General features: G+C 40.7%; 3 protein-coding genes across 9 annotated transcripts; 2 read left to right on the top strand and 1 right to left on the bottom strand.

The window, feature by feature from the left end:
* Window positions 1–537: 537 nt before the first annotated feature.
* On the bottom strand, window positions 538–2,424 carry LOC116247380 (proteasome subunit alpha type-4). The gene is made up of 2 exons (XM_031619554.2): window positions 2,273–2,424; window positions 538–1,541 (listed from the first exon to the last, which is right to left on the bottom strand). The coding sequence occupies exon 2, from the start codon at window positions 1,527–1,529 to the stop codon at window positions 777–779; it is 753 nt and encodes a 250-aa protein (XP_031475414.1). The 5' UTR covers window positions 1,530–1,541; window positions 2,273–2,424; the 3' UTR covers window positions 538–776.
* A 77-nt stretch (window positions 2,425–2,501) lies between these two features.
* On the top strand, window positions 2,502–7,677 carry LOC116247379 (small ribosomal subunit biogenesis GTPase RsgA 1, mitochondrial). The gene is made up of 5 exons (XM_031619552.2): window positions 2,502–3,628; window positions 4,510–4,716; window positions 6,293–6,487; window positions 6,617–6,810; window positions 7,221–7,677. The coding sequence occupies exons 1-5, from the start codon at window positions 2,759–2,761 to the stop codon at window positions 7,378–7,380; spliced, it is 1,626 nt and encodes a 541-aa protein (XP_031475412.1). The 5' UTR covers window positions 2,502–2,758; the 3' UTR covers window positions 7,381–7,677.
* Window positions 7,678–14,579: 6,902 nt separating this feature from the next.
* On the top strand, window positions 14,580–17,657 carry LOC116247130 (F-box/kelch-repeat protein At3g27150). Of its 7 annotated transcripts, none has more exons than XM_031619109.2 (3): window positions 14,580–14,871; window positions 14,980–15,090; window positions 16,144–17,657. In XM_031619109.2, the coding sequence occupies exons 2-3, from the start codon at window positions 15,062–15,064 to the stop codon at window positions 17,399–17,401; spliced, it is 1,287 nt and encodes a 428-aa protein (XP_031474969.1). In that variant the 5' UTR covers window positions 14,580–14,871; window positions 14,980–15,061; the 3' UTR covers window positions 17,402–17,657. The 7 variants fall into 7 exon arrangements, with proteins under 7 accessions (XP_031474969.1, XP_049931764.1, XP_049931762.1 ...); XM_050075807.1 differs by having other exon boundaries at window positions 14,580–14,857; XM_050075805.1 differs by having other exon boundaries at window positions 14,582–14,871; window positions 16,033–17,657.
* The last annotated feature ends 7,529 nt before the right edge of the window (window positions 17,658–25,186 follow it).

The raw sequence follows: 25,186 nt of genomic DNA on the forward strand, positions 1-25,186 counted from the left end.
AGCACCTTCAACAACTTCCCATCGATTTCATATTCAAATCGTTATTACTATAAATCTTCATCATAGTAAGATATCAACATCAATTTTTTGTAGTAGTGGCCACCAATTAGCACTAACACTATGATAAACAAAGTGATATATTGCAGGCTATAAGAAAGATCAAAACATGCACAGAATTTAGCATAGCAAGGAGTTAAAATAGTAGGGAAATCAGAACTAGTGCCCTTGATATAGAAAGCAGACATCATTTGAAGTTGCCACTTGAAAATGTAACCAATAAAATGCAGTGAAACTTTTCAAGTAGAACCGAGACACCGCGACCACATATCCCTAAATTAGCTAGATACAGCACTTACTGCCGGAAACCCGCAGGTAGAATATATGTTGCATATATTTACATGTTAAACATATGTTTTCTATAGGGAGCATCTGAATTTGCAGCTTCAAAAATGCATTCTCCCTTGTTAATGAGTTCATAAGTAGAACAAGATATCAAACGTTGTTATAGGTAGAAGCCTGCCAGAAGATAACTACAGATTAAAAACAAGAACAAAAAAAAGTCCACGATAAACTATTGGTGAATAAAAAACTACTGAAAATCACAGACAAAATAGAGAGCTACAGCAACTAAGCTCAAATGATCTTCAACAATACATTGAGTAAAACAGGGAAGAGCGCTTAATAGGCATTGAGCCTAAATGGTAAAAAGATGCACATCAACATGATGAAAATGGCCACTGTCTAATAGACCCCCAAAGTATAAAGGAACTTAAGGTTCAAGAGGTCTCAGGAGTTTGCTGGGTGACTCCAAATTTTACCAATAACTTGTTAACTGAGTCTGGTGAACACACTTGGTATTTGACCTCGCCTGTAGGGGCTAAAAGGATCTCAGCCAGTTCAAGCTTGTCAGAGGTTAAGCTTGTGCTGTCCATAGTCTTGCTCAGCACTTTCAATACCAACTGTACTGCTTCTTCTCTTGTGATATCATCCTTGTATTCTTGCTTAAGCATGGACTGTGCAGCCGGATTATTTGCTCCTATCGCAGCAGCCTTCCATCCTCCATAGTTTCCACTCGGATCGCTCATGTACAATTGAAACCCAAAATTTTTGTCCCAACCAGCAAACAAGAATGACACACCAAATGGACGAAGCCCACCAAATTGTGTGTATCCCTGCTTCGTATCACACAAAGATTGCACCAGTTGTTCAACAGGCATGGGTTCCTGGTAAGCATAAGCATAACGTTGAGCTTGAATTCGAGCAGTGTTAATTAGGATGTTAGCATCAGACATGATCCCTGCCACAGCACATGCCAAATGGTCATCGATCTTATACATTTTCTCCGTGGACTTTGATGCCTGCAGCAGCTTTGATGTAACCTTTTTCTCCCCAACCAGCACAACTCCATCCTTGGCCAGGACCCCAATAGCGGTTCCAGCATTTCCTATAGCCTCCATTGCATACTCAACTTGGTAAAGTCGGCCTTCAGGAGAAAAGATGGTCGTTCGACTGTCATAGCGCCTAGACATCTTGCTTACTTACTGCAGAAAAGAAATGTCGTGCCATTCTCAAATGGAGAAAAATTCTTAGAATATGCTGATATGCAAGCACATGTACTATTTATAAAAAGGAGATAAACACTAAAAAAACAGGACCCAAGAAATCATGCACATGCATAAGCCCTGTAAACAGATGCATGCTTATCCCACCATTTGATTCCCGTTTGCCAGAACCAAGTAAACCAAAAAATCGGCATAAATAACCTCCTAGGCTCCAATTCACAAACCAAAAATTATACTGCGAACTCAGAAGAGAACACGAAACCTCCAAACAGATAACGCCTATTACCGGTTCAACAAATTCAAGTAGGACTTTTCAAAAGTTAAGCCTACAAAAAAGGGAAATTTGGTTATAGAGAAGACAAACTCAGGTCGAAAAACAAACCAAAAAAAATAATCGCGCCAATCTTGATAAACCCAACCATCACTCCGCAATAAAATCTACAGACAGATCATGAAAGAGTACCATTCATCCCCGCAAGACATGAATAGAGAAATTGGAAGAGGAGAAACCGCTAATAGAATATTAACATAGCACAATAGATCATAGAACCTCGTGATAGAGTAGAGAAAACTGCAATAATTGACAGCAAAAGAGGATGAAAAACGTAGAGTATCAAGAAATCAATGAAAACAGATCTCCTAAAAATGCATCTGACATACGAAAATAGATCAACGATACCAAGCGAGCGAGAGAGAGAGAGGTCGCTTACGAGTTCTCAAGCAGTTGCAGCGGTGGGAAGAAAACTTGGGCGTTCGGTTTCTCCCTTCGCAGTCTCCGGACGCTCCTCGCTCGTATATATCGTGCTCCTTGGTCCTGTAAGGAACATTTTCACTTTGAACCTCGCCTTTTGATAAGTATGCCAATATGGTGCCAAGTCGTTGTGGTCAGTAATTAGTATAAACTTCGTTTACCACCCGGGAGTGTGAGAGCTGCACCTGGTGATCTGTGACGTACAGAAACACCCGGGGACGGGAATGTAACCGGTTTGACGCACTCCTCTTCTACACAGACTCTGTTCCCATCGTCTTCCCCAACTCTCTCTCTCTTGCTCTCTCAATTTGCTTCTCCCTCTATCTCTCAAAAGCTCGCGATCCTCGCTGTGGAGGTGTTTCTGAAATATTCGGGTTGTTTCTGTACTGCTTATAGCATGTAATCCTCTCTGTCTCCCTCTCTCTTTACACGCACACACATAGCAATGCGAACCAATTCAATCTACACCACCATTCTTACTGCCATGTTTTCCCTATCATCCTCACCCACCCCCAAATCCCTACCCACCATTCACACCTCCTCCGCTCACCCCAATCGCCTCCGTCTCTTCCGCGGCCTCTCCACTTTCAGCCCACCGTCAGGCGGCGACGACGATAACTTCGTGCCCCTCGCGGCCAAGAGCGACACCCACCTCCCCAGAAGGCTGCAACCTGACAGGCACGCTCTCAAGGCAAAGGACTACATCAAGGAGAAGCTCGTCTCCTCGACCGACGCCTCCACTCCATTGCTCGACCCTTGTTCCCCTGGCCGCTCCAGCCACGCCATCGGGTTGGTGGCGGCCGCGCAGGCGAATTTCATGAGGGTTTTAGTCGAACGAGTGGGGGTGGCAGCGGCGGATTCGTCGAGAAGCGCCGGGAAACTGTCTTCACTGCCGGAATCGGATGAAATAGGTGGATTTTTGGACCCGACCGAGTTTTCTTCAAAAATTGAGGATGGTGGTCACCCGGAGGGCTCGAGTCCCGGCGAGATTGGGGAGGAGAAGGTCGGCATTGAGCTCCTCTGCGTGGTGCGGGCAGTGCTAAAGAAGATTAAGAGGAGGGTTTTGGTGGGGGACAAGGTTTTGGTTGGTTCCATTGATTGGGTTGATCGGAGAGGGATGATAGAGAACGTGTTTGAAAGGAAATCCGTGATTATCGATCCTCCAGTGTCGAACGTGGACCATTTGCTGGTACTTTTCTCCATGGAGCAGCCGAAACTGGAGCCCTTCGCGCTTACTAGGTTCTTGGTGGAGGCGGAATCAACCGGGATTCCAGTCACATTGGCCTTGAACAAGTTGGAGCTCGTCGATGGAGCGGTTGTTTTCTTATTCGGATGTGATAAATATCTCCTTTCTGATCCTTTCGTTCCTTTGAGACCATGAATCAGTGCCTCAAGAAAATAGTGAAATGATCAATATACAGCTCATTCGTTGTCTAAGTATTAGTTGTTACTCTTAACCCCCTTTGATTTCTTCTATTCGATAAGCAAATGCTTGAATAGACTTTTAGTTCGATCAAATCGTAGTCAAGAACACTGAATGAATGTCTGAGTTTAGCATGTTTCTACGTTTTCAGCATCTATTGAGGGACTATTTATAAGATAATTTTTAATTGAATGGAGTTCAAGGCATATTCAATATCTGTATTACGCTTTGCTGACGTACTTTATTAGTTCTTTATGTATCACGCCTGAAATTTCACGGTCTTTTTATGCTTACTGAGGCTGCTAATCAAGAAACTATGGATGCATGTGCAAATAATAGTGCTTTGTGTCGTTGCAGATATGGATGTGTATAGTATCACAGGCATGTAGGTTTCATCAAATTATAGAAATTCTGGTTGATTCCATCCATTTTGGTGGTCATTTTCTTCTTTTTTTTTTTCAAATTCATCTTCCTATGAAGAATATCTATCATTGTGAATCATCTAAGGCACATGGAGGTCTTGCATTGAATAGTATCTAAGTATCCAATCCTCTCTGTTCCATGCATACATTTATAGCACCTGCTTCCATCTTGAATAATCCTATTTTGTCTGAGTTCCCCTAGCATTATCATGTACACTTGATCAGATGTTCTATTTTTGTTTGCTTAAACATCTGCAACCTTTGCCTCGTGCTTTGCCTCAAGTGAGGTTCTCAACTATTATGTGTAGCCTAAAAGGTCCGCTTCTTATCATATTGCTTGTCTTAGAGCAGGTGATATCATCATGGAAAAGGAGGCTGCGTTCTTGGGGTTATGAACCAATCTTCTGCAGCGTCAATACCAACCATGGTTTGGCGAATCTTGCTTTCATCTTGAAAGAACAAACTACAGTAATCGTGGGACCAAGTGGTGTTGGGAAATCGAGCCTGATAAATGCATTAAGAAGCAGCGGGCACATTTCTGACCCCTTGGGCGACCAGGTTCTTTCCATATGACTTGATGTTACTCACCAACAGCATTTAATTTGTGCTTGATTTGGAGTGTTGATTATTTGTGTTTTCCCTTCTGACAAGTGGTGTCTGTTAGTTGAAACTCGAAACAGCATCGTTATTCAATGTGTCCTGGTAGGATATCTTCTTCTTTCTCTTTAAACATGAGGAAACCTCCAAGGATCTGAACTCTTAATGGGCCTGCCCCTGAGGGTAGCTCTCGGGCGAGCCGCCACCACCATGGTTTATTGAAGACATCACCATGAAAATGCTGAAGCTATAGAATGGTAGAATTGGTAGTTGGGACCTATATCACATAGGTGTGAAGACTGGTGCACGTCTAGGTGCAAAGCAATTTAAAAGAACTTGATTGAGGGGATATATATGTGTGTGTGTATATGTATAGGTAGGTAGGTAGGTAGATAGATAGATAGAATAAGATTGTCACATAGTCAAAAGATTTTGAAAAATAAGAGATAATACAGCTGACCAAATCAAAAGACTATAAAGAGTCTAAATGCTTTAGAAAATAAAATGAGTACCATTTTAACTGGAAAACCAGCCACTACTTGTTTTCATATTTGATTCATTTTTTGTGAAAAATCAACCATATGGATGTGATCTTCATAACCAAAACACCATGAATCCATACAAAAATGACTTTTTTAGTGTTTCTAGTTTTTTTTTGTAAAAATTTAAAGATCAACAGTAAGATTCTTTTTTTTGGCTAATAGAACTCCTCTGGTATGTCTACGATATGTTGATTTTGCTAGTCTTAGGCATGAAGAACATATCTATGTAATAGTTCCTTTGGAAGTAAGTAAATGTGTGACTGGATGGACCAGTTGACTGATCCTGCCTATTTTTCTGTTGAAAAAGTAAAATTTGACTTGGTCAAAGTTGATAAGTCTAACACTACATAGAAATGGCATAAAGTGTGTAGACTGCAGCTGACATGGCTTCAACCATGTTCAACTGTGTCCAGGGCTGCATCCATGTCCTGAAGTCAACATGGTGTGTATGACATGGCTGGGCTATGTCACATGGGAGTGGGTGCGGTGAGAGCATATATATATATATATATACATATATATGTTATTTTTTATATAAGTAATTCTATTTGTCTATATTTTTAAATTTTTTTTATCAAGGTTACCTTGAATCAATATATCAATGAAAACTCAGCCAAAACATTTTTCAGAACGGCCAAAACTCATGTGACGCCGTGTCAGGCCGCACCAGCACCTGCACTGATGCGGGTGCGGGTGCGCCACCATAGTTGGTGCACCCGTGTGACTTAGGCTGGGAGTTGGAACCTGATTCAGGATCTTCACATCAAGAAGCCTTATGGTTCTGCTTTACCACCTATTCTCCACCTACTAAGACCTTAGGTTAATGTCACTTAGTATGCATGTCTAGCAGCTTCATTCTCTTTCACCTTGAACAGACAAAGAAAATTTTCCTTTTCAATATTACAGCCTTGCAGGGTGGTAATTGAACTATGATGGATTAAACTCTTGCCTTGTTCTAGTTATTGTCTCTTACTATACTTGTAAACGAATTCCAGAATGCAATCAGTAAATGGTTCGAAGATCAGCGTGTTGGGGAAGTGTCCTCAAGAAGTGGCAGAGGAAAACACACTACAAGACATGTTTCATTGCTTCCTCTTGCAGGAGGAGGATATCTTGCCGATACTCCTGGGTTTAACCAGCCCAGTCTATTGAAAGTCACAGCAAGATCTCTTGCAGAAATGTTTCCAGAGGTTTGTCCCCAAAAATCCTCAGTTTTGGTCATATATTGAAACACAACCTCTTTTTAAAAGAACGAATTGCTGTGTAGGCATAAGCAGTCTTTGTATCCCCCTTTCTCATTCACTTTCAAAATCTTTCAGGTCAGACAAATGCTTAGATCAAGTGAGCCCGAAAAATGCTCATTCAGTGATTGCTTACATATTGGTGAACCAGGATGTATTGTGAAAGGGGACTGGGAAAGATACCCTTACTATCTTCAGCTGCTTGATGAGATCAAAGTCAGAGAAGAATTCCAGCTGCGTACACTGGGGACAAAAAGAGAAGGTGATGTGAGGTAATCTTCAAATTTCCAGGAGAGAGTGTGTTATAGTGCAGTCATTGGAATCCCAGCCACTTAATTATTTACACGACCTGCCTTTGATAAATAATAATAGTATGGGATGATTTATGACTTGCTTTATAAAATGAGGACGTTTAAATGGTTTCATTGGGCAAAAAATGGGAACAGCATTATCAATGTTCATTTTAGAGTCATAAGGAGAACCCTTTCTTGTTCACCTGGTCCACACCATTTATAAATCTAAGATGTGCAAATTTTAGCTGACCAGTTGGTTTTTTCTTTTCTTTATTTTTATTTTTTGGTATCCACTAATTATAGATTTGGTTTTGTCAGCTTGTGTGGCTTTTCTACTCGATTTTCCCTTTCTCCTCTAAGTCATCTTGTGGCATTCACAAAATGTGCAGGTACAAGATGGGTGGCATGGGAGTCAAACAAGCTGAGCCACGCCTGGAATTGAAGAAACATAGACGACAGTCCCGTAAACGGTTGAATCAGTCACTTCTGGATGATTTGGATGATCTTGATGAAGATGAAGGATTAGTTGATCTTGGAGGCACTCGATAAGCACAAGCATAGTCAGTGAGCCTACGGGGAGGCATTTATACATAAAGATCAGTTGATTCATGCTGTTGTATATAGTCGAAGTCGTTTGCACACTGGTTAATGTAGACTTGTAGTCTTACCTTAGCAGTCTTTCGAAGAAGAGCATATCTTGTTCTTTTGCCATCTAAAAAAGGGATATGTACGGAAGAATCCCTGTTTTAGATGAGTAATGTGTAAAAGCCTCCATTTGTTTGTCTACCTTCACAGATTTTTAACGTGCTGCAACGGCTTTGTATGTTGATAAAGTTTGAGTTCTCAGATATGTCAACAGTGCTAGCAGTGAGAACACTCTGCCAATTTAGATAAGCTGATAAACTACCAGAACCATCATGACATTTTAGACAGTTGATGATATTGGAGACGGGACTCCTGGGAAGTGAACAAACTTAGTCTTCCAGATTGGTGAGGTCTTCCAATGACATTCTGATGGCATACCATGGTTAATATCTGAATATTCAGTTCCCTCCCTCGCTAGGGACCTATAACGTTGTACAGAAATCAGACCTGATTCTAACTGGGATATGTGAGTGAATTTGTGTCTGCTACAGATAACGGTTCAGGCGCTCTGTTTCGATTTGAGAATAAAGGGGTTTCATTACCTTCTATTCCCTTTGTTTCTTCTATAGCCCTTTGTTTCTTCTATAGGTTTAACACAAGAATACTCGTGAAAAAAGTTCGCCTCCTCTTATCTGAGTGATAGGTCTGAGGACCCCTTGATGCAAAAACCATGGTTACCTACTTTTACATAATTTCCTTCACCCGTTTCATTCTCCCCTGCATACGTGATGTAATAAACGTAATGTTGAACTTCGTGTTGGAATGGTGTGGCCTTTGTTCAAGATTGTGGCCGAAATAATGAGTCAATGGAGATTAACAATATTGCTTATGTCTTTCACTTACCGCATTATCTTTTCTGGCTATCTAAAATGATGGTTTGGGAAATGAGAATTGGTGGCAACAGTGAAGATGAATTTCGACTGCATGATATTTAGATTATTGTTAAGAAATCCTCTAATTTTTTCTCTCATTTTATTCCATCTCCATTCTCTGTCTCAGTTTACTGCTCTTACACCCCAAAAGACCATGAACATCTCGACGTTGTCAGCTTTTCCACCTTTTCAATAGATGTGCTTCAAACACCATTTCTCAAAGCAAGGTTTTAAATTAATGGTAGGAATGAGCTAATACTTGTAGATAACGGAAACAAGAATAAAAGTTCCATCAATTTAAGCGCTGATGTGCTGGTAATTGGCAAAACGCCTCCACGGCTCCTGACTATGCTCATCCCCACATTTTATGAGAAAAAAAAATTATGAAAAAAAAGAAACAGACCTAAAAGACACTTGAAACCAAAATAAATTTAAAAAAAAATGTTAAAAGTTTTCAATAACAAAAAGAACTACTATACTGATGGTATAGAGGAGTGTTGATCTGGATTGAGGGTTGCTGTTTTTGAGGCTAATTGTGACTCACTTAATTCTAAGGGTGCCGGGATCGCTAAGTCGACCGTTTAACTACTTGAGGCTCCCAAGGAAACTTGGTTGTACATGGACAAGAGCATGAGAAAGGGATGAAACAAGTTCCGAGGATTGTGATCCAAGAGCACTTTCTAATGCTTTAGGTTCAGAAAGGCCTTCTTGGTTTTCTAATGAGGAAGCACAGTCTTCCCCCCCGTCTCCTATTTTTTAGGTGTACTTTGTCTTATATCTACGAGTCCAATGAAAATTAATCTCTGCTGGGAGGCCTACGAGAGGGCAATGTCGGGTCACTCTAACCAAAGGGCATTTCTTTTTCTCCCTTGCTATTGCTTCGTCCTGCATTGGAGATTAAGTCCAAGAAGTATAATTCGGCATCTGCGATGTAAGACATGGACCAACAAGAACACCAAGAACTTGGAGATTTAATTAATAGAAGACTCTGATGGGTTGTTCGATGTAAGAAAACTGTCAAAAACTTCTTCGCTAATTAAGGACTCTTTTTTAAAAAAAAAATCGTGGAATTTTGCATGAAAAATAATGCTTCTTCTTTGGTGGGTGAAAACTATCGTGGAAACTCTATTTTTTTGTGGCCCCTACCATGAAAGAAAGAATACCTTAGTCCCTAAAGAGGCCGAAGCCCTTTCTTCTTTCTCCATGTCCCCCCTGGAACCAAGGGCTGCTTTTAGGGCTGTATAATGAGCTGAGCCAACTCGGGCTCAAGTCGAACTCGCTCAAAAAAACTTGGCTTGTTTATAAACGAGCCGAGTTTGAGCTTACAAAAATACTTGAAATGATAAACGAGTCGAGTTCGAGTTTCAAGTACTCGACTCGTTTATACTTGAGTCGACTCACAAATCAGTATTCTATATAATATTGCCAAAACCGATTCACCAAATCTTTGGTTTTAACTTTTAAGGCAAAAACAAATTTTCACAAGTTACACGAGCTAACGCTGACACGAGTTAGTGCTAAATGAGTTAATACATAAATAAGTAAAATGGGTTAAATGAGTCGAGTTCGAGCTCCATTTTGTGTAGTCGAGTCGAGCTTGAGCTTGCTATAAGGAGATCGACTCGAGTTCGAGCCGAGCTTGAGTTTTGTGAGCAGAGTCAAGCTCGAGCTGGCCAATCTAGGGCTCGACTCGGTTCGTGTGCAGGTCTAGCTGCTTTAAGATCTGGCTGGGGAGCGGTGCATCTGTCAACTAAAACTTCCCCTTACAACTGTTATCCCCTTGGTGGCCTTCTCTTTGTTGGTCGCTCTTTGTCGTTTCCTATAGAACTCTCCTCTATGCTTCAAGACTGCTCTTTTGTCTCTCATTTCTGGCCACTCAGAGGTACAAATCCCTTTAAATTGAAATAATCAACAAGTGCTTGAGAAAACCAACGTTGTCAATGTTAGCATTGGGAGGAATCTTTGTACAAAATGAAAATAGGAACTGTATATTTTTGCCTGCTCATAGAGAAACCATTCATTCTTAAGGCCGTAGACTACGTTTGATTTAACCTGCTATACCTTCTTACTTTCCTAGTAATATAAAACTCAAAGATGAAGTCTCCTTGGAGTCTAAACTTATGACTAACTATTCATTGGCCAGGACCTTCTCCAATTGTGTTAAGCCTTTGGTTTTTTCAACCAACTAAACTGAATGATGATGAATTTGTTTACCTGTTTGTTATTATGACATTAAAAAAAAAAGCGTTTCAAATGTTGAAAGTAAAAGGCAAAATATGAAGATTCATGTCAACCTCTCTGATTTTGGCGAGCACATAGCCTGATATGCATACACTCCGTGCATGATGAAGGATTCCAGAATAGTTCTAATAATGAAGATTTTTAAAAAAAAAAAATTTGGCAATCAGGCTTATATATGTGCCCCGATCCTGGCATAAACTGAAGCCAAGGATCAGTGGGTCGAAATCTGGTGCGCTGGACATTTGGGTCAATTTTGAGTCGCATTATAACAAATAGTCTCAAAACTAAGTTCAAACTTCATACTTGGAATCTAATATATGAAGGTGACCATTGGTTTCTTGGGTGGACTGCAACAACTTATGTGAAAACATACTTGACAATAACTATATATTTGAGATTTAGAAAAACTTTGAAGAGCCTATATATTTATATTTTGTATTAACTAGTATCCATAGCTTTTCAACATATTGTGAACCAAATCCAGCTATTGAGCGGTTTGGAATTCATCCTGCTCAATGCTTGAGCCAGTTTTGGGTTGAGAAGTTACAGCATACGTTGGTTGGTTCAGCCTAATATTTGATAATAATGGAGAAAACTACGAAAAAGGTAGTTCGATCAGAAATGTTGACAAAGAGCGTTCTTTAACTTTCTACAAATGAATAGGCATAGATATCTGGACCCTACTTCTTTATGCATATTCCTATCTGCATGGATACACATCCATGAGTTATGTAATAGGGTTCTTCAATATAAAAAGGAAACCTGTTCTTGTTCTTGTATAACTTGTTTCTGAAAAAAGAAACTGGTACCAACTATTTTCTGGGGAAGGTTTTCTCTAAATCTGTTATGACTTTGTGTTCTTCTTGGTTTTTAAATTTCATCTGTTTTTTTTGTTGACGACTCTTATGTAACACACTATAAATGTCCCATGCATCTGCCTCCAAAAATGGGACAGATTCATAAGAGAGTTTATATAACAACAGTATTTCGTGAATCTATCCTAGCTTTTGAAGCAACTTCATAGAATAGTAACAGTTTGTTACTGTTGTCAAACTGCACTTAAAATGATAGTAAAAAAATAGAGTTGTTCCCCTAACAATATGTACGAGGATAAACCTGCTGGCCCTAACTTCTGCTTCAACTTCATTCCTTTGTGGTTTCCTGTGAAATGAGGGCCGCCCAAAAGGGTGTAGCATAGATGATTGACAGGTTGGTAAAAGTCTAGTTGTCAGTTATGAGCACCATTTTTCGGATTGCAAAGGATTGATATGCAACACCGTAGTTGATGAGTGTATCACTTTTCATCCAGTTCTTGAAGCTGCCTGCTGACCATAGAAAACAAAAACTTTTAATTCAAAACCCAAAGTTCCCGATCTCAGACACACACACAAACTTTTAATTCAGAATCGAATTCAAATCCAAATATATGGATATCCAATAAATCGGAGATGTGATTAGAAATACCTTTGATTCGAATCTATTTCTAAAACCATTGTTCCCCAGTAGGAATAATTTGTATCCTAATCAGTGAATGCATATTAAACTTTGCATGCATGGTACACTTGTAAAGGACGTTTAGTGGATGCAATAAAATAGAGGACCTTCTTATGCATAAATAACTACACAAATGGATGTAGAACTAGAAGTGGCCTTCTTTTATCCACAGTTTTCTTATAACTACACGATAGCTGTGTGTGGTCAAGTTTCTAGCAATATTGGTAAAATATTAGTCACCAAGGGCTAAATCTTGTAGTGGGTGAATGGGTGGCTAAATGCTTTATTGCCTTTAACACGATATGAACTATAGGAAATTATATATATATATAATGAAATGCGTGCCAAGAAGGTGCACGATCATTAATTTATAGGCGAAAAGCCATCGGTAACTGAACAGGCACGATAATCACAATAATAGAAGCCAACTGTGTGCTTAGTAGGAAACTTGCAAAAGGGTCGCCACTCACCACTTGGTTGAAATGGCATGAATACCTGTGGGGGCTGGTGTGGGCCGATTCTTTGAAAGGACTTGAAATTATACTATATGATAACAAAAAAATTGTTCTTATTATTCTAATTACTCTATCTTTCTCTCACTCACACACACACACATATATGTGACTTACATTGGAAATGTTTAGTTTAAGACCTAAGATTCTAAGTAGTTTTTCAAAAATCTAAGGTTTACTAATATGAGAGAAAAGACATAGCCATCCATCCGATGCTGATCGGACGACTCAGGTTTGATGTCTTCTCGTGTTATATATATATATATATATATATATAGTGCCTAAATGGTGATTATAAATGGAGTGACCAACGGGGCACTGTCCACAAGAGCTGTCCGACCTTTTGGAGCAAATGGCCTTATGGCTTGTCCCATTTTTTATAGGAATTTTATTTTTAATGGGCACTATTGCATGGAGGAAAGGGAGGATGGAGATTGCCACATGTATGATTTTTTTATTGGACAGTTCTCATGGGTAGTCTTCTAATGTGATTCAAGCTATCTAAAGTCATCCAGCTCATTCAAAACAATTGTTTAGTCGATTTTGATGAACGGTTGGAAAAAAAATGAAAAACAAAAATTTGTGAAAGAAAAAAAAAGTGTCGTGAACTATAAATAATGAAAATATCCATTCCTTTTTCACTTTTTTTTTCTCGATCAAACAACCTTTATGAAGAGGCCTAGTGACTCCAAATAGGTTTTCACCAGTCTGGCGTGTTCACTCCACTAAACTCATCATCTTGGGGTTGGATTTGGCAAGAGATCGACGGTCGACATGAAATGATCATGTTGGGTCGATTTACCATCGCGTTTAAATCGATGAATTATATATATATATATATATATAATTTTCTAATTGAATTAGCAATAGTTTATGATACAACAAAGTTTATGATACTTGGTGCTTTCAATAACTATCGTTTAACCACCAAGTGGCATTCGACACCTGGCAGATTTAAATCCCACATATCTTACACGTCTATGTGTGGACAATATTTATGTATTTTTTCATATTAAATGCATGTCTACCCAACTCAATTTAAAAAGATTTCCGGCCGACCTAACGTTATATCAGTTCAAAAGACTACAAGCCAATCTACTTTCATGCACACGTATGTAAGCACAACACAACCTGATACTAAGCTAAGTTTGGTGAGATATATGTTAAAAAAATTATTATGAGGCCAGGATTGCAGACGAGCCCACGCAAGCTGGGCCAGTTCCAGCGCTGCTTGATTCAAAAAATTCGAGTTTGAATTGGAGCCAAGCTTCATAAAAAGGCTCACGTTAAACTCGACAATACAGCGTTGAGTTTGGGCTCCACTTGTTTAACTTGCTTTTGTTGTCCCTATTTTTGTATATTTTAACTCATTTAAATCGTTTATTTTCTATTCATTCATTTTATAGTAGAGCTGAGTCAAGTTCTTACAATTTAAACTCAACTCATTTAAAACATTTCAAACATCAACTCAAACTTGATTCATTTATAAACAAGTTAAGTTTCAATTAATGAGTTATATTCAACTGATTCACTAAATTATGCCAAGGAACCTTTGGATCACCTCCCCTTCTAAGCATGCTTTACAAACATATTTACAATTCGAGACTTCATCCATCAACCAGTTAAAATGAAAATTTCAAAGAAATGACATATCATTTAAAAAATTATTTAGCTTTTTACTTGTTAGTGGGTCATTTGAAACTGTGGAAACGATATTATTTATATAAATGAAACTATCACAGTTCAATGCATAACATCCTTCATTTTGTATGATGTTTGATTAATTTTCTATAATCTATAAAAAAAATGGTGGTACCTTCCAATGCTTACAAGAATTAAGAATTTATTTTTATATGTAATCTCTTTTTTATGTTCAATTTTTTGCTGGGCTTATGTTAGTTAATGTTATTTTCCTTTCTCTCCCCTCTAAGCATGCTAGAGAGAGAAGAGAGTGTGTGTGTCTTGAGGTGCGGTGGAGACACTGGTTTGAGGGAATCGGTTGAATGGAATCCGGGGGGCCAGCCCTCCCAGAGTTCGCTCTCTGTCCCGTTGGACCCTCTTTTCCGGTGGGCCCGGCCGTTAGAGTTGGACTCACACCGGTGTGACGACCCACAACCCCTAAAACTTCGCTTTTGTCACTAGCCGTCACCCTTAGCCGCGCCGGCGCAGCTCCTTATGGTTTTTCCACTTGCTTGCGTTGGTGGCGGTGGCCGGTGGTGGTGGTCGCGGTGCCGGCACCGGCGGCCGCCTGAGCCTCTCCACGTACAAGCCCCGGCGTACCCTTCTCGAACCAACTCGCGCCTTCTCACAGAAATTGCATTTTTAGATTCTTTCCTTTCTGTGTCCGTGTGGCACCTGACCGTTTCTCTCTCTTACCCGCGCAGGAACGTTAAAACTGAATGGTGTCAGTATGGATACTAAAAATGGTGGATATTGGGCACCATTTTAGAGGATTTGGGCGAGGAGATGAACTCCAACGGAACTGCTCCATTTCTGTGAGTCTGCAATCAGGCTTTATCTCCTCTCTCTCTCCACTTTTTTGGGTTTTCCCAATTTGTCCATACAGTCATTCTCACCATCGTTACTTTAGATGCATATATAAGGTGACCGATAGATAGTGTGTTTTATATTTTAATTGCATACCCACATCAGATTATGTATGATACGCGGCCAGAAAAGGAAAACCCGTTTTTGCTCTTTTATTTTAAGGAGAAAATAAAGAATCGCATTTGTAATGGTCGGTCTCTCTCTCCTCTCTCCCTCGCTCTCTCTCTCTCCCCCTCTCTGTCATATGCATGGTAACTTGGCAAGAGGGGCTTTATGTGCAGCATGCTTGATGGGGATAGCTTGAATGGCGCTGTAACTTACTCCTGTATGTTTTTTTTCATCTGCCCTGTTTCCATTTCTTCTCGTTCGTTTTGGATGGTGAACTGCTAGTTGAGTTTCTCTTTTTGTCTCGAGTAATAGCTCTTGATATTTGTACTGTGGCCGTATAAACGACAATGGTTCTGATGTGTTTATGTTTAGCGTGTATTAGGTGGGGTTGTTGGTGACCGTGTTGGTTTATGATGGTTATCTAGATTGTTGGTTTAGGCGTTAGTTATGGCATTTGATCAAATGTTTGATGCGTATTTTTTTGCTTTTCTCCTTCAGTCCGTGGTTTTCTTTGTTGGCCACGCCATTTTCGCATGCTCTTAGGTCTTGGATGTTGCTGTCCCGTTGAGATTAAGGACTGGTTTTTTGTTTGATTCCTTGGCGAAGAAAATTAGGATCTTGGTCGTCTATTTGTATGTTTAGGTGGTTTGCTGATGGTCTTTATTTTGTGGATACTGTTCTATTCTATTTCATGAGCCATTGAATAAAATCTTATTTCTTGAGACTTGAGAGCAATATTTCTGATGATGTTGCATTGGATGTTACAACTATGATGGTTTCAGTTTAAACATGGTCTTTGTAAAATTTGGAGTATACAAACGTGGGTGGGAGTCAGAGGAGGGGTAGAAGGTGAACTCTATAATGTGTTCTGGCATTGATCTTCCTGGGCGCAGATACAATCTAAGGAGTAATGGAGTGTCTAGCGACGCAGACTCTGAGCGAGGATCTGAGGCCCTTGTTCATTCATTTTCATCAAGAACCAGACGGAGACGTGTTATCACAAATAATGTCGGATCTGACGAACCTTTAGGCCTGCGGCCAGTTAATCCTAATATGGAGGAAGATACCATAGACTCTAATGGTGAACCTCAGGATGCAGATTACTCATACATTCCCTTGCTCAGTGATGAGCTTGCACTTTTGATCCTTGCTAGGATCCCTAGGTCAGAACATCCAAAGCTTTGTTGCATAAACAAGCGATACATGGCTCTGGTGAAGAATGGGGAACTGTCTAAGATACGAAGGGAGATCGGAGTTACTGAACCATTGGTTATAATCTTCGCCAGTGGAGAGCATCATTGGTGGGAACACTCTCCAAGCTCTGGGCTTTGGAGAAAGCTCCCAGATTTGCCATCTGAACCATCGTTTCATCTTGCAGACAGGGAATCCCTATGTGTTGATACTCAGCTGCTGATATCTGGCCTTGAGAGCAATGGCATGTCGGTTTGGAGATACGAATTGCTCACAAACAGTTGGCACAAGGGTCCATCAATGGCGACTCCGAGATGCTTATTTGCATCAGCAAATTGTGGAGATGTTGCCCGTGTTGCTGGTGGGACCAAAAACCGAACAATCTTGAATTCAGCTGAGCAATACAATCCTAGAACTAAATCCTGGGAACCCATGCCCAGCATGAAACAGCGAAGAAAACTTTGTTCAGGGTGTTTTATGGACAACAAATTTTATGTAGTTGGTGGTGTCAATGAAGAAGGCAAACTAACCTCTGGTGAATTCTTTGATAGAGAGAAAAAAACATGGCATCTGATTCCTGGCATGATCAATGACTTGTCTAGTTCTGATTGTCAGTCTCCTCCCCTTGTTGCTGTTGTGAACAATGAGCTGTATTCCCTTGAAACAACTACAAACAAGCTGAAAGTTTACTTGAAGCAGAGCAATTCATGGAAGGACCTAGGCATGGTCCCTGTGAGAGCAAATCACAGCAGGGGATGGGGCGTTGCTTTCAAATCTCTGGGTGATAGGCTTCTTGTCATTGGTGCAGCTTGGAATGCTGTGGATCATCACAGCCAAGGCATATCAATTTTTTCTTGCCAGCCTGATCCCAATGCAAGAGATGCTCACTGGTTTTTTCTTGGGAGGACAGGTAACTTCATGGGCCCCTTTGTGTTCAACTGTTCTATCATGGCTGTGTAGTTCTGGCCATTTGGTGTTGAAGCTTCTGTTTCCTGTCTGAATAAAAGCTTGGTGTTCTATATACGTGGAAATTGTGCGAATTGAAAAGAAAGCCTATTGCTATGGGGAATCATATCGTGCAGAAATTTGATGATCTGTTAGTTTGTGCTGTAGTTGAAAGTTACATTCTGTTCATAAAACCTTGCAATTTCTTTGGATCCTATATTCTATTTCAAAGTCAAATACTTCTGATGACCAAGATTCTTCGGTTGAACTACTCTTTCTCTTCAGCTTATCTTTTCGTTCTTCCTTCTCCACTGAAGCGCTTTCCTGCCATGCATACTTTTACTCATTGAACATTGTTGGCACTAAGGAGAGAGAGTTTACATATAATATCGAGAATGAGAGACTGCAGAGGTGCTCGCCGCTTAATGATTCTTTGCCTAAAGGAACTGGTTGTTGAGGACATTTTTTTTCTATCTAGTCACGTTTGCATGCTTTTATCAAAGCATCTCCTTGACAGGCCTGCATTGTAGCTTGAACGAATCAACATCATACCTTATACTGAATAGTGCAACACTGTAAGCAGAAGTAGATTAGAAAACAAGTGGGTTTCAGTGATAGCAATTTTTACACATGCGTGTACATGAACTGCCAACATAAGGATAATCTAAACAATTCTTTCATACTCTACGTGAGGCGTATTTAGCATTCCATGCTCATAAAATTATGCAACAAAAATTCGTTTAAATTTCAAAGTTAGTAAAACTGATTTTACATGAAGCGGAAAACGACTTGAAGGACAGAGAGGAAAACATTGACAATAAAGAAACATTTAAATGAATAATCCTTTTGATGGTACTGGCAGCCTGACATGGCGGTGGTCACATTCTACCAACTCTGAAAATACTGAGAATTGCAACGACCAACATTGGGCCAACTAGTTTATACGGCGGTTGGGAGTGCCGAATATGGTGATGCCATATTGATGTGGACAGATCTATGTTGCACTTCCTAAAGCCACAGATGCAAATAGAGCTGATTGCAACTAAACTCGAACAGCCAAATTTTGCAAACTCCTTCCCTTCAAACTGAATCGTTGGTACCCCCGTGCAAAGCCCTTCAGGCCAACCATTTACTCCAGCTAAATCGATCCAACGGCACTAATGAATACCACCCAATCAGATTTAATGCTCTACGGATATAAACTTGGATGTAATGAAAGGAAAAAAATAATCCCTAAGAATTTTATCTATTCAGGTCAGATAATCTAATAGTCTTGATCTAGTCTTGGTTCCAAATTTACATGCGCTGGCACGGAATCTGAATTCAAATATTATTCTTTTGTGCCAAATCCCACCAATAAACTTTTGATCCAGATCCAACCACACGCCCCGTCTCTGGAATTCCTAGTTAAGGAGCAGCTTCCCACGGCTAGCCTTCTGTTTCCTCTCTTAAGAGGAAACCCAAATAAATTAGCCGATAGTAACCTGTGAAACTGTGGATTTTCAAAAGGAATAAAATGTAAAGTCGAAAGAAATTGTGAATCTATGATCTTCAGGACAAGGGTTTTCGCACTTTCCGTCCACCTTTTCTGATACGTCGGCCACCATGTGCTCCCCGTTTTCCTCTTTTGCAGGATGTTTTGAGTTTGAAAACGAAAGTTGGTCCTCAAAACTTCGGCTGTTTCACCTACTGAATAATAAAAAGTGGGAGTTTGTGGGTGCCCTCACCTTTCCATCTGTATAGATGTGAGGTTTCGAGCCATAACCTATGTCCACGTCCGTGAACCTTTAAAGATATTTGCACATGCCACACACAGGCCCTTATGTGTGTGTTTCTCTCTCTCTCTCTCTCTCTCTCTCTGCCCAGTGGAAGTAATTTCCTTCATATATATTTCCTTCATATATATATATATATATATATATATATATATATTACCTAGATCAGATTTTGATGCAGCATAAGCATACGCTTTTAAGGAGGCTTCATTCTCCTTGGTTGAAGCATAATCCCTATCACCTCCTTGAGGGATGGAGAGGACAAACTATTGTCGTCCGGTTCTGATCTAGCGAAAATTAACAGATCTCGTATATATCACAAGATCAGACCTCATGGTAATGTAGACTGGTTGTTTGTCGCAGTCTGTTATAGCTCTGCACTACACAGGGAGGAACGACTTCTTACTTTGCATCGACTCCAAAAAATGGGCATTCAGTTGGACAATAGATACCCAAACTGTACATATAATTTGGCGTCCAAATTTTGGCAATATATGATAGGTTGATTTGATGAATAGGTCAAGCTTAAAAGCGTCGGTCTGAGAGTCTTGGAGTTGGTGGAATTCCCAAACTTTCAAATTCAAGTGGCTTGGGCATTGTGGGTTGACTACTTTCCTTGTTGTGCTTTGGAGAATATGGAAGTACAGGAATGGAATTTTCATGTCTGCAGAGTCCACTTCATGGGCCAGGTGGTGACAGAACTACGGAACGTCCTGTCCTCCATTTTCTGTAATGCTCCATGGAGTAAAAAAATTACTGTTTTTGCATGGTCCTACAAGAGAAAGGCGGAGCTCGTTGGGAATTTGATGACTTCTTCAACTATTTGCTGCGTCGTTCACTAGATCTGAATGGTGCGGTACACCTGCAGGTGGCCAAACAAAGCAGAGAAAATCCTTTCTCTGGTTCTGCAGGGAGAATGGCAGACATGGTTTTGGCTTCAATATACTGACTGATGGCTGTGTTAATGTTTTTGCTTTACCCTGTAACCCTGATTTTGTGACTATTAACCTGCTGAGAGTCAAGGTCCCTTGTCATTCTGGGCTGGAATCGTATGGATGTCAATAGATCGATTCTAATCGGATATACGTTGAGCCTTTTCGGATATTGTTTGCATGTAAACAAAGAAAAGTCATATTCAAATCCGAATTCTGATTGTAAAATCTGAGTCCATACGAATCCAATGTTTATGTATATCTGAATCGGATGTCAATTCTTAATTACGAATGCAGTCCGATTTCTTAATCGGATATTAAAAAGAAAAAAATCCATCTTCAAAACTGTTCATATTTCTTATACTTAATTTTGTTCACAGGATGTGCTCTATTTTGTTATTTTGTGTAGCCATTCAATTCACTATTTTGAATAAAAGGTGGGAGCCTAACTCCCTGCATCGCAAAAGCCTTTGAAGTGTTGCCCTTTAGCGCCGCATTCAGCTGCCGAATCTTCCCTGTCCCACAACACTATGGTTTCCAATGAAAGGTTACAATCCAACACTAAGACTGACGGTGCTATTTTCAAAGCAGCGAATGCCCATGCCCTCTCTGCAAAACTGATGCAATGCTTTTTCAATCTGAAGACGCCAACGTTGAGGACCCAAAACGATTTTAGTGAAAGCCTTTGAGGCTTTACAATTAAGCTTTTGTTCACAACAATGGGGTGGGTCCACCGGTGACTCCAGGGGAGGAGCTAACATGGCTTCTCCCTTCCATTACCCACGGTGGCTAGAGGCATGGGGGAGCTCCAGGCATGGGGGAGCTCCGGCGGTTCCCCCTCGCCGGCGACAGCAGGGCGAGCCGCTGGGGCTCCCCCATGCCTCTACCCATCATGGGTACAGGAAAGGGGAGCCTCCTCTTGTCGTTGTCGGTAGGGCCGGCAGCACCGACGCCGTCCCGTTGGCACGCCGGCGACGGCAAGTGTCAGTGGCTTCTTTGAGAGAGAGAAAAAGAAGAAGGATGAGAGGAAAGGAGGGAAAAGATCTGGACCAGCCGATTTCAGATGGATGGCGCAGATTTGATGTCCTTGCATACATTATATATATATAGTTCATGGGCAAAAACCATACCATTAAAAACCGATTGCTAAAATATTTATTTGCATAATCTAACCATATAGATACGATCTTAATAGTGTTTTAGTGAGAATCATGTGCATACAGACTTATAAACTGATGCGTGTGTATGCAATTTATTCAATAAATTAATTAAGATATATTTATACTGGAGATTCTCGACACTACTACAATTTCTTTTTTTAACAAGGCTGATGGATTAACACGTATCTCAAACATTACAAGGAGAAGCACAGGTGAATACATAAAAGATAGTATCGAATGATGTCTACCAAAATGATACAAACAATGTCAATTGTTCACCTTCCTTGGCATAGATGGACTTGACCATTTATTTGGAAAAAAAGGTGAGTTACATGCTTATATGCTTAGCAACTTACACAATGTAGTAGAACTCTTTTTATGATGTCATATTTCCTTCATTGTTTTTTGAATGCTTCAAAGGGCGTAACGTAACTGGTCGGATTGACAAGCTAATAAAAATTTACTCGTCAGTTCGATTCTCATTGGCGCTACTCCTTTGGACTATAAACAATAGATATGTGACACTCTAGTTGATGGGTATAGTGTTTCTCACTAAATATATCAATATATCTTATTTGAATCGGATATTCGATCGATCAGATCTGAAAAAATCGGATATAAAAAAAATAATATCCGATTAAGAAATCGGATCGGATTCAGATTTAATAAATGGCATCCAATCGGATTTGGATTCAGATTTACATAAATATTCAATCGAATTCGGATATGGATTCGGATCGGATTCATTTTTAGACAAATATCATGTATCTAATGCTATTAAATTTTGAAAATTGGCAAAATCCTGTTCAAAATTTGGATTCAGATTCGGATATGACTTTTTTTTATTCGAATTCAAATCTGAATATGTGAATATCCGAAAAAAACGGATATAATTAAGGATATATTCGATCCATTGACATCCCTACTCCTCACCCAGGTCTCGAAGTGGCCTCAAACCCTGATAAGGATGAGGAGCTTTGGCATCTTCAGAGTATCTACCCACTCAGTCCTCACTTTCTTTTTACAGTCTCCACCACTCAGGTAGCTGCTTTTTTCTTCTTTGCTCCTACAAGTTGGTTAATCCTTGTTTACTAGCTTCTATTAGCAATCTGAGCTAGTATATCAATATCTAGTACATCTAATTTGCAATCTTAGATATTTCTGGCTAAGTGTTCCTCAGGAAGCTGTTCAATAGAGGACGAAGAACCTCGGTGGCGATCTAAGTTGTGGTTTTAAACCTGCTTTCCATTTTTCAAACTTAACTTTTTTCTTTATTTTATTTTTTGACATTGTATTAAGGTGCACTCGTTTCATTTATATTGCTCGCTTTAACTTTTAAATATGTTATAATTTTTAAAGCAAGAGAAGCATCATAGTACCACTTTGTGCCAGGATCTTGAAATATTCTTTATGAAACATCTCGAATCTATGCAACTCATTTTCTTAGACTTTTATAAACTAAATTGAGGTCCTTCACGGGTAATTTATGATTAAAATATTGTAGAAAAGTTCTTGAGAGGCCTTCCTCTTAACTTGAACACAGTTCAGGTCCCCTCTTAGCACATGAAAGTCTTATGTATAAAGATGTAGAAATTTCCAAGTTAAATGAAAAAGTCAGAAAAGGAGAAAATGAGTGATAGATCAACCAAATGAACCATGGAGTAGATCTCATGCTAAATGCAAACCTAAAACCCGTTGTCCAAAAAAAAAATGTGAAGAGTTCTAAAAATCCCTAAGAGGTTGTGTCATGATATGTGCCTAATTTTGGCACCTTCGAGGAGGCCTGGCCGAGAGCGCTAGAGCGGAGCCGACCAGCGGCATGAGTAGCAGCTGGGCACGCCGATTACCACCTGACAGGCTTATGTCCTCGTTGTCTTATGAGGTTAGCCTCGGCGGGGAGCGTCGAGAGAAGCAGGCCGCAGCATTGCGCGCGGCCGAGGATGGGCGCAAGCCCAAGGAGTGACCTGCAAGGTCTGACACTAGCACCTATGTTTATAGGGCCAAGTGCACGCGAGTGAGTTAGACCACTTGACACCTTGGCATGGTTCAGGGTTCGACACTTATAGAACCCTTGGGCATTACTTATATGGCTGCAGTGGGAGGAGTAGGCGGAGCAGCTAAGGTCGAAAAAGGTGAGACAGGCTTCGGATCTATAGAGAGAGCGAGCGCAACCAGATCCATTCCAGGCGCCCTTTTTGCTTATGTTTATTTACTCTTTTGTACTGTCTCGATTTGAGACGTGTTAAAATCGTTTTATTTTAAGTTCTTTGTATCGTCTCGGGTTAGGAGCTAAGTGAACCGAGACGCTTCTCATGTATACAACCTTGTAATTAGGTTGTTTTGGATTGCGCTTGAATGAAGATTTGATTCCATTTGGGTGTCGCTTTCTCTCTTCCCCTTTTCCTCCTGAGCTTTGTCAATGGTGGTGGTCGGATTCTAGTCCGACCTCAACTGGCATGGCCAGAGTTCTACCCTACAGCCAACAGCCTCCTCTATTTCTGATCTCTCTTCTTCTCCTAAAGTCACCCCTTCCATGGCCGATTGGATGACGATTTGAAGATGACGGACGTTGCTGCCGACGACCTCTCCATCTTCTCCAAGTCACGACGTTTTCCCGACCAGTAAGCTAGGTGATCCACGGTGCAACTTTCCTTAACCACAAAGGGAGGTTAGTGGCCGGTTGAAACTCACGGGAAGGCTGCAGTGAAGGAGTACGCCAGTTGATATGGTGTTCAACTTCCAAAGTAGCAACACGACCAACCACCGACGATCGAACATCTGCCTCCCCGATTCCTGCGATAGAAGGAGAAGCGGTGGCAGATCACAAAGTTGAGATCGATTTGCCCTGCTGAGCGTGATCCTGGGTAGCGATAGCGCATCGGCAGCGAGGTCCTATCAATTTGGTATCAGAGCGGACGCTCACGGCGGCGAATCGAAGATGCAGACGACATACATTGGCTTTCTCAAGTTATACAGAAAACACAGAGACAAAAATCATTGGCGCTGATTCTCTAGAAAGATTCGTCTATCGAGCAGTAGACCATTCGATTCGCCTATGTCTCAAGCATCTTCCAGCAAATTTTTAGAATTTTTGAGGCTGTGGTTGGCAAGAAATCGATTTTTGAAGAGGCACGATTTCTGAGGCGGTGTTTTTCCCAATTTCGGTGACCACCGAGCATTCCGGCATATCTCTGATTCAAAATGTGTGGATGATCATCTAGGAGGATTCTTAACGAATTTCTGCATCCATCGAGCCCAAGATCATCGAATTCCGTTCATAAATGAGGAAGATATAGCTATTTGAAGATTACTGGCAAGCTCTATCGGTTTTTCGACAACGAAACACAAATCCGGTGAACCCGACAAATTCCGGCGCCGTGTTCTTCGGTCCTCGGCGGTGTCGCATGTTTCCGTGTCCATTGTTGCCTCTAGTCACCATGATTCGCGAGTCCCGATGTGTTTCACGCAACCGTGTCGGCTAAACTCGACGAATCCCGCCTCTTGTCGCGTTACACTATCTCGCAAGCAGACCGAGTCCCGCTCCACACGAGTCGGGCAGTTCTAAAAGGGGGGCGATATCATGTCAGCATGTCCCTGTCATTCTTAGCACGTGTCCGGCCTGGACACCACCCGAATTCAGCCTGAAGACGTCTTCTCAGTAGCCTGAAAAACTCGAATCTACATCAACTTCAAATCGCCTGCGTTTTCAGCTCCGACCTCCGTTTGGGACGAGCAAACATGCATTGGAATCATCTTCGTCTTGGCTATATTCTCACAAATTTTCAGATTTTTTGATGAAGACAATCGGGTGCAGTACATTTTTGAATGAAGACTGTTTTGAAGGGCGTCCTGCGACTGTGCTGAAGTTAATTTTCAACAGAATCAGGCGGCACTTCAGATTCTCGGCACTGTTAACTCCGGCCACGGATTTAG

This window comes from Nymphaea colorata, chromosome 2 (assembly GCF_008831285.2).
Source record: "Nymphaea colorata isolate Beijing-Zhang1983 chromosome 2, ASM883128v2, whole genome shotgun sequence".
Lineage (NCBI taxonomy): Eukaryota > Viridiplantae > Streptophyta > Magnoliopsida > Nymphaeales > Nymphaeaceae > Nymphaea > Nymphaea colorata.